The 9,638-nt window shown below is 48.8% G+C and overlaps 1 protein-coding gene across 1 annotated transcript in view; it reads right to left on the reverse strand.

The window, feature by feature from the left end:
- LOC103781489 (solute carrier family 22 member 23-like) overlaps positions 1–92 on the reverse strand; it is a gene marked incomplete at its 5' end in the record, with an annotated part of 227 nt that extends 135 nt beyond the window's left edge. The window contains one exon of the mRNA XM_008949211.1: positions 5–92. Coding sequence (XP_008947459.1) covers positions 5–92 — 88 coding nt within the window. The remainder of the gene's footprint in view (positions 1–4) is intronic.
- Between the last annotated feature and the right edge of the window lie 9,546 nt (positions 93–9,638).

Below are 9,638 nucleotides of genomic sequence, written 5' to 3' on the forward strand. Positions count from 1 at the left end.
CAGCCCTGGCATGAGGAACTGCCCTGCCATCTCGATGAAGCTCGCCACCATGGTGATCATGAAGCGGTGCCCGGGAGGACAGAGCTCTATCCCTGCAACACAGCACATGCCAACACGTCAGCCCCCAGCAGCAAAGGCACCCCAGGAGGAGTATCTCACTGTCAAAATAATGCCCTTCAAGACCCTTGGCCCAAGTTGAGCACAACCCCATAAATCCTGACTCCTCCTGCATTTATGCTTCCGACACCCTCCGGAGCCGCAGAGAAGCCCGCTAACAGCTGGCTGTGGGGCAAGCACTGCAGCTTCCACACATCTCCTGCAGAACCCTCACCAGCATCCTCCCTGCAGTTTCTGCCTCCAGAAGGATTTTACCACACTGTAAGAGATTCAGTTTTTACAGGGAACAATGGAAAGACTTTGGGTTGAGCCTTCTCAGCCCCCTCGGAGTCACGTCGAGCCTTTGCAGGCAGCCTGCTGGGCAGCAGAGGGGCACAGCTCCCAGGGGATGCCACCTGCACAGTTTAACACGCCGTGACTCAGCCAGTCTCACCCTGGCTTTGCTGAGGGGCCTCTTTCTGGGTTTGCATTTTGGTTTTCCAATAGCTAATCTTGATCAGCTTTCAAACCTTCCACCTGTCTGATCCTGTCCCCGCCGTTCCGTTTGCTGTGGGGCAATTCACCACCATTGCTGGCATCACTGCTTGCCTCAGCTGCCTTGTGACAACTGAGTTCAGTACATAAAGTTTCCTCAAACCCTGAGTTCTGGCTACATTTATTCACTCCTCAGAAATGAAGATGAGTTTATCAGAATCACAGCTTAAGGGGAAAAAAAAAACATAAACCACAACATAAAAAAAAAAATCGCAGAAGAAATAGAAAAATTGGGCTGCTTTGTGGAAATAGAGTCAATTTTTTTCACCAGTAGGATTGTGACAGAAGCCTCTGTTTCAGATTTCCCATTTGCCCACAGCCACCTCTCCAGATTAATAATTAAGCCCAATAAACCTGCCACCAAAGCCGTGCAGTACTTATCGGCGTGCTGATAGAGAGGCACAGGCTTGTAAACATGCATGATGGGTTGCTGTCAGCACTGCTGCTTTTCCTTGGGATGTTTCCTCTGCTTGTTTTAAATTAAAATGTAATGGTTGTTAAAATGGCAATTGCAAAGCTATAAGATAATAGGAAGAGGTGACAGCTGCTCCTTCATTCACACTCTTGTCTGCAGCTTGTTCAGCATTTATCACCGTAACACAGATTTAAACTGGCTGACCAGGAACCAGCTTCTGGATCAAATGCAGGATTAAACACCACACGTTCCCCCTCCTCTCTCTTTTCAGTCAGTGACAAAAACTACCAATGGATTTCATCCCACACAGAAGGAAAATTTATCTGTAGCAAGGCAAGGCAGCCCATATTTCCCTCAGCTTACACAAACACAGCAGCTTTGGAAAAGAAAGGGAGGGAAATTAAAACCCAAACCAACCCACAAGCCTCAAAGACTCTCACTGGCTATAAAAGGCTTCTACATTTTAATTAGGGAAACAAGATTAAAACACAGAGCTCCTTAGGACATTAATATGGTTTCATTCTTACTAATGAAGTATCCCAAGCTTAGGCAATTTTTTAAATTCTACACAAAAGAGGTCACTGCCACTTTATTTCTCTAATCTTCAGACATAAGGGGGTTCTGTGCTTTTCTAAACCTTAAAGTCACAGCTCCTCACACTCCCATACTCCTTCATTCAGTCCAAGGTGGCAGTTTGTTACTATAGAGACGGGCAGCCTGCCTTGGATAGGTAAGGCTTGGGCATTTCAACTGCATTTTGGTTAGTAGCAGATGTGAAAAAAAACAATTAACCAAGAGTACAACTTTTATATGAAGTCCAGAAGAGGTGTCCAAACCATAATACTAGATTTTGAGTCACTGGTGCATAGTACCCAAGCCCCTGTGCAGCAGTTATTCATTGTATAGAAAGGAAATCACTGCAGAGATTTTTTTTAGCATCTCTTTTCTTTGGATTATCACATGCACATGATTGATTTTTGCCCTTTTCCCTAAAAAAGCTGGAGAAGACAAAACAATAATCCCTGCTGTAGCTGGGTGAGTGTGGCTCTCAAGTGACATCAGCAGGCACTCCATGTGTATGGAACATCACATCTCTGTTCAAATATTCAACATACTGGGACAGCCTCCTGCCTTCCCAACGTCTCTGGCACCAATTTTCTGTGATAAAAGATTCAGCACTGCTGTTTCCAGTCAACCTTTTCCCAGGCTGCCAGGAGCCAGGACCTGCTCCCTGCTGATGCCCACGGGTGCTGAGGCATGGACAGGGTGCAGTGGGGACCTGGCAGTGCTGGGGGAACGGCTGGACCCCATCACCTGAAAGGTCTCTCCCACCCTGAACGATTCCACGATCCCAAAGTCAGGCTGGCATCAGCTGGTGTTGCCACAGCACAGCCCAGCTCCTCCAGACCCCACTGTCAGAGCTGGCAGTGCCAGAGGGAGTCAGGGGCCACGTCCCACCCCTCCCCACTTGCTCTCACACTTGGCACGCAGCAACAAACTGCTGCAAATTTCAGACCCCCCCTCGTTTGCCTTCCAAGGCTGACATTTATCCTCACAGGATATTTGCACAGGGATGAATAGCAAATACTTTTATTTAAAGACCAATAAAAAGAAGTTGTAAGTCATCTGCAAATGATACATCAGGAGGAAAAAGAGGTTAAATCAGGCTGCCTGAACAGCTCTCCTGCCTCTTGCTCACCTCTGCCCCGTCCCAAAACACGAAGCAATGCTGGTGGCACAGCCCCAGCTCCACTGGAAGCCAGGAGCTGACTGCTGCCCCTGCCTTGGCAGCCTGCTCTCCCTGCCCAGCTTCAGCCTCAGCCACCCAGCCTGTAATCACAGGGCAGTATTCCTTGGGGGCAACGGCCAGGACAAAGCACCTGGAGTCTGGGCACCAGCATTCCCACTGCAGGAACCCCCCGAGGAGACAGCCTGATTCTAGAGTCACAGCTTCACAAAGTATTAAAAACATTAAAACAAAGATTTTTGACAGTTTTCCCCATATCTTTATACACACACAACGCTCTTAATGCCTTCCCTCTAAGGAACCCTCAGGATGTTCCCTTATCCCAAAAGGGAGGGAAACAATCAGGTGGAGACTGTGAGACCCACAGTACCACCCGAGCAGAGGGAAGCTGAGGCAGAACATCACAGGGCATGGAATTTAAGTTCTAAGAAACCATGTGAGGGTGTTTGAGTCCCCCAAGCTGTTGAGTGCCTCCAGCACGTCCCACCACGCCGTGCTCCTGAGCTGCAAGCCCTGCCCATGGGCTACACTTCTCATCCCAGCTGGCACACTCCTCATTCAGTGCCAGCTGAAGTGGCCCAGGTTAAGCCCACACTGGCCCCTAGATGAGTTTGGGCATGGAGCATGTTTTCCCAATCACCTTGGCTGTCAGCAGAAGCAAGGGAGGAAGCACTGTGTGTAAATACAGCTAATTGGAAAACCACAAACGAGGAGGTGTGTGGAAGGAAAGGTTATCCCACACAGCACAGTGCACAGGCCACTGCCAGCTGATGTGAACTCAGGACAGAGACAGAATGGAAGGGAAGGAAGAAATCTAATTTCCTCACTGGAAAAATCCAATCCACTGCCAAGCAAAGAGAGCACTAATAGACTAAACCTCCAATGGCTGAGTAAGAAAAATGGGATTGCTTTCCCCCAACAGCATAGCAGGACAGAAGTGACTCTAGAACACATCTAGGAAGTGACATAGGTGCTCCTCCAAAGGTACTTTCCCCACACATGACAGGTTTGGGGAGGGGTTCTTTTAAACACCCACTACCCCACCACGTATACAGAATTAACACTTTCACTGTGTGCCTAACCAGCTGCCTGTGCAGTGACACAGCCCGAGGTGACAGGGACAGCCAGGCTGGCTCAGGGGCAGGCAGCCACCAGGACACCTCACCAGGTGGCCCATGGCATTTCTGACCTGGACAGACATCCCATGTCTACTGGATGGAGCTGCCAGATCAGTGGACACCTAACCAGAACTGATGCCCTTCTTGCCAAAACCAGATCTGACCTTCATTCTGTATGCAAGCCCCAGGGTAGTGCCAAAACTGAGGCCAAACTGCTGTGAACTGGCACAGCAATGTGCACAGAGAGGCACAGCCTGAAAAACATCAACACAGCTACACCCAGGAGTGCCCAAAATCCAAGCAAAACACAAGGTGCAACCTCCCCTCTCTTTACTTTCCACATGCCTGGTGCTGTCCTGTGAGTAACAAATGAGCAACACACCAACCCAGTTTGAGGCCTGGCACTGCTCAACCAGCAGGAGACAGATGTAGCAATAGACTGGAGAGAAGGAAGGAATTGTTGATGCTGAGGGTGGTGAGACCCTGTCCCCGGCTGCCCAGAGAGGTGGTCGCTGCCCCATCCCTGGAACCATCCCAGGGGAGGTTGGACCAAGCTCTGAGCACCCTGCTCTAGCTGCAGATGTCCCTGCTCCCTGCAGGGGGGTTGGACTGGGTGACCTGGAAAGGTCCCTTCAACCCAAACCAGTCTGGGATTCTGTGCCAGGATGTTTCAGGGGGATCAGGGATGCCTGTGACTGTGCTCTGGAGCCAGGCTGGCTCCCCAGCAGCATCAGAGAAGGGAGCACGTGTGGCTCCTCCATCCACCCCACAGCACCTCATCTGCTGATTTTCACATGGCACAGGACAAACAAGGTGTGGTGACTGCCCAGGAGACCTTCACCCCCCCACGCTGCCTGCCAGGGGTGCAGGGAGACACCCACAGAAACGTTAAATCACATCTGTGGCACTGCAGTTGCCATCTATCCTGCTCCAGAGGAAAGCAGCAGCAGCCCCCAGCCAACAGGGATTTTTAGTGACAGTTCCTGTAGGTGAGTAAAGCATTATGAAACAAAACCAGGAGGATGCCCTGGAAACCTCAACAGCAGTGGCAAAAAGTGTAAGAAACGGGTAGATAAAGAACATACAAATTTCAGAATAAAGATGACAATTTAAATGCAATTAAAAAGTGATTAAAAACCTTTGCCATGACAGACATCCTCATATACATTAGTTGCCATCTACAAAACAATTTCCCTTCCACCTCCACTCTGTAACTCCCTGCCCTCCACCCAGAGACTCTCCCAGCCCCCTGCCCTCCATCCAGAGACTCTCCCAGCCCAATACCTGTTTATTTTTGCACAAAACTGAGACTGCATCAAAATACATCAGATTCCCCTCCTCCCAAGGAGGTGCCCTGCTGTGAAGGATGAGCACAGCCACTCACAGGAGGATTCTGCAAACCAAACCCCTCTGCTGTTCACAACAGCTTCTCCTGGCAGGATCTAAACCACAACTGGCAGCTTTCTGACACAATGAATGAGAGCAGCTGAAACAAAAACCCGTGTGAAAGGCACCAGAGGAGCTCGTTCTCTTTGATGCTGCAGATGAAAGGCTGCTGCATCTGTATTTGTTAGCAAATTTTTTACAATATTGGAGCCACTTAACATAAGAACAGAGAAGAAATTCAATAGCTGCAAATCTGCACCACGGTCTTTTAATTAACCAAGTGGCAAATAATATCCCAACAGCAGCTGCTTCCAGATCTCAGTTTGCAATCTCTGGCCAGGCAAAGATCCTCAGAAAGGCTGGAGCACAGAAATAACAGCCTAACACCTTGCTTCAGGTTTATCAAATGTTTTCCAGCTCGCTGAGGCAGCCCCTCCCTCCCCAAACACAGGTCCCACACGAGATGCTCCTCCAAGCTGGAGTGTTTCCTCTTCTCGTGGGCACAGGGCAGGGAGGGGATCCTGCCCCTCTGCCAGCTCTGGGAGACCCCCCTGCAGTGCTGGGGCAGCTCTGGAGTCCTCAGCACAGCAGAGCCAGGGACCTGCTGGAGCGGGGCCAGAGGAGCCCCAGCAATGCCCCGAGGGGGGAACCCCTCTGCTGGGAGCCCAGCAGGAGAGAGTTGGGCTGGGGCAGCTGAGAGGAGAAGGCTCCAGCTGGGGAGACCCCCTGGGGGCTGCCAGGACTTCAAGGGGCCTGTCAGAAAGATGGGGACGGACCTTTGAATATTTCTTGTTGCAACACAAGGGGGGGATGGTTTTAAACTAAATGAGGAGTGATTTAGACCAAAGAGAAGGAAGAAATTCTTCACCACGAGGGTGTTGAGCCCCTGGCCCAGGTTGCCCAGAGAGATGGTCACTGCCCCATCCCTGGAACCATCCCAGGGGAGGTTGGACCAAGCTCTGAGCACCCTGCTCTAGCTGCAGATGTCCCTGTCCCTGCAGGGAGTTGGACTGGGTGACCTTGAAAGGTCCCTTCAACCCAAACCATCCCATGGGTCTGTGATTTTCACCATTACCTTCATGCTGTTGGACAAGAGAATAAATGCACCAAGCCCTGGATTTGAGCACACGTGCAGCAGAAGTGCTGGCTGAGGGACCTGGGGGTGTTCAGCCTGCAGGAAAGGAGGCTCAGGGGAGACCTCACCCTTGACAACTCCCAGGAACCACCAGCCCCGGGCAGTCAGCACGGTTCACAGGCAGGCTGGTGAGATGGCTGAGCCCCCCTGTAACTCCTGCTCTTCCTCCCTTCCAGGAGCACAATTTCCAGCCAATTTCTGAGCTCCAGAGATGAGAAACTGCAGACATTGGCATAGATGGAGTTTCCAGGGTTTAGGCAGCACAGCTTGGTTTTAATAGTGACCTGGCTGCCTGGCAAAGAATCATCTGCACAGGGGAAAGATTTAAGATCTGAAGTGTGGTAGCAACTTCATTTCCAGATCCTTCTTCAAAACAGGAAAACATCCCGTGCAGTTTGCAGAACAGGGAGCAACAGATATCCAAGTTTTGTGCAAAGAAGGAAGAGAGTGGGCGTGTGAGGCTTGCACTGATTTATTGCTGCCCTATCAGCAGCTACCATAAAACTAACTACAAAAGCATCAGCTGGAAAATATTTTCCATTTCAGCAATCACTGCACTCTCTCCCTTCCTAGAAGACACCAAGATTCAAAGCTGATGTTTCAATTTGAAGGAACACCTGCAGTAAATATAACAAAAAGGAAAAAAAAAAACCCCAAACAAACAAACCCCCCACCTGTTTTTTTGGTATCCTCTCCCTTATCTAAACACAAATAACACCAGGGTCCCTGCATTCAGGTACAGGTCTGACATACATAAACTAAGCCTCACTGTTTGGGAAACAGAATTAATGTTCTTTGGAGATACACCTAAAACAAATCATGTCTGGAACTGATGCTAATGAGGCCAATTGTGTCCAAACACTGTGTATCCACACCCAGTGAGTTATACCCCATTTCAAGCTCTAGGCCAAACTATTAATTTTCATACATTACACCAGATTCAATTGCCTATTAAAAGGATCTTCCCTTTTTCACAGTAGTCAATTATTCATTGACCTCTTCGAAACATTCATAGAAGGCACCATTTATTTCTGGAAAGAATAGGAAATTGCCATCATAAAGGCATCTGAATTTAATATTTCTTTATGGCAGAAAGGGAACAGTAGGTAACAAGACAACTGGCCAGCATCATAAGAATCACTTTGGGCATTATTTTTGGAATTGAAACAGCCCTATGCAGCATCTGGAAATCAACATATTTTTTTTTCAGCAGAAAAAAAGATGCTTTTACATTAAAATCACAAAACAGGTTCTCCTAGACCCAATGATTCAGTTATGCTTCCACTTAGCAGCTGACCAGACCATTTCTGCTTCAACCAAACATGCTGAATGTTAAAGGAGCCAACAGACATTTGTGACAAGGCTTAATTAAATCAAGGGTATAACGATGCATAGCCAACCACCCTAAGAATGTGCTTCTCTTGATGGTACCTCACACCAGCAGGTATTTCACACCAAACAGCAGCAGGTCTCTCTGTCCCAGCCTCTTCCTTCCGTGGTTTCACACACAAACCACCACGTGCTGCAGCACCCACAGGCAGGTAATATCCCCCTGTATTGACACTACTGAGCTCACATCACCAAAGGAGCCAATACAACAAGCTCTGGCTCTCAAAATCCACAGCAGTCCCTTCCATTTGCTTAGGGGCTGTTGCTGGGACAGGGCAGGGCAGCTTTGTAAAAACCCACAGCAATGCTTCACTCCACCTCAAGAAAGCAGCAAATAAAAAAAAACCCCAAACAACCCTTGCTCTGAAGTGAGATGAGGCATTTACCTAGGTAGGAACGTGGCTTGTAATGCTCCTTCATGAAGTGACTTGGGTTCCTCCTTCACACCTTGCCCAAAAGGTGGGGAAGTGTACTTCATCTTCATCTCCTGGCTTCTCTGGCTCAAGCAGGGCAACTCCCACAGCCCCATGGACTTTGGGAGTGATTTATAGTGCTTCAGAGAAAGGGGAAACTGGGGGTGCTTCAGCAGCCAGGATCATAACGCAGCTGATCCACTGCAGCCACCCCCCCAAGCCCAGGTGAATGAAAACCACCCCCTCTCCAGAAGATTCACAACAGCTGAAGCAAGGTGGCTCAAGTTAAAAGTTGATAGCAACTTTTTGACACCTGATTTGTTAAAGAAGAAATAGCAGCAACACTTAATACTGAGACCACTTTGAGGGGGGGAAAAAAAAAGCCACGAGAAATTTAAGTCATAAAAAATACTTTAAAAAAAGAAATGCTGTCCTTTTTTCCTAGAGCACTGTTTCTCCTCCCCCACTGGGCACACCCAGGCAGAGACTCACTGACCTTTCTGGCTCCCAGTGCCTGCCAGAGGGACCGTGCCAGTGTCCCTGCAAGCCCCACTCACACACAGAGCCCTCCGGGGCACAGAGCTGCAGCAGCCAGGCAGGGGGCAAAGGCCAATTTGGGGAGTGAAAGGCATTCAAAGATGGTTTTGTTGTTGCTTGCCCTCACCCTGGAGCGACCCCGTGTCCCCAGAGGGGGTCAGAGATGCTCCTTCTGCCACAGCCAGCAGCCTGAGAGGCTTCAGTGCTAGCCTGCTGACAGGTTAAGTGCATCGCTGAGATAACCAGGGAGCCCCAGAACACCCCAGGGGATTTTTGGGCACAGCCCCTGCTAGCCCATTTTTACCTGCATTGCACTGTGTAGGACTAGGCTTCCTGTCTAGAAAACCCATTCAGGTGTGGTGTTCTCACCTGGGCACAGCTCAGGTACAACAGCCACCTGATTTTTGATTTACCAAAAGGTCAACAGCCAAAGCAAGAGTTGCTGGGGTGGGTGGTGGTGTGAGGAGTGAGGAGGAACCCTTCCAACCCAAATCACACTTCACAGCTCTCCTACAGCTGGAATTAAATCAGACTTATTTCAATCTCTTAATTGAATCTTTTTAATTCTACATTTGAAATCACAGTATGTTTACTGTAAATTAAATTAATTGTAAAAAAAAAAAGCACAAACTAAATTAATTCAAAACCATGTTCAAGCAAACAATGGTTTGCTGAAGAAAATCAGACCCTGAGTGTGCAGAAGCCACTGAGCAATGCTCTGAAACAAGAGTTTGCAGAACATCCAACTCAGCTTTGGACAACGACACTTTTCCCCACATGGGGAAAAATATTTTGTAAATATAAGTTTGCTTAAATTAAGCTATAATGATGGGCTTGCCCTTGAGAG

This window comes from Merops nubicus, unplaced genomic scaffold (genome assembly GCF_000691845.1).
Source record: "Merops nubicus isolate BGI_N331 unplaced genomic scaffold, ASM69184v1 scaffold23730, whole genome shotgun sequence".
NCBI classification, from domain to species: Eukaryota; Metazoa; Chordata; class Aves; order Coraciiformes; family Meropidae; genus Merops; species Merops nubicus.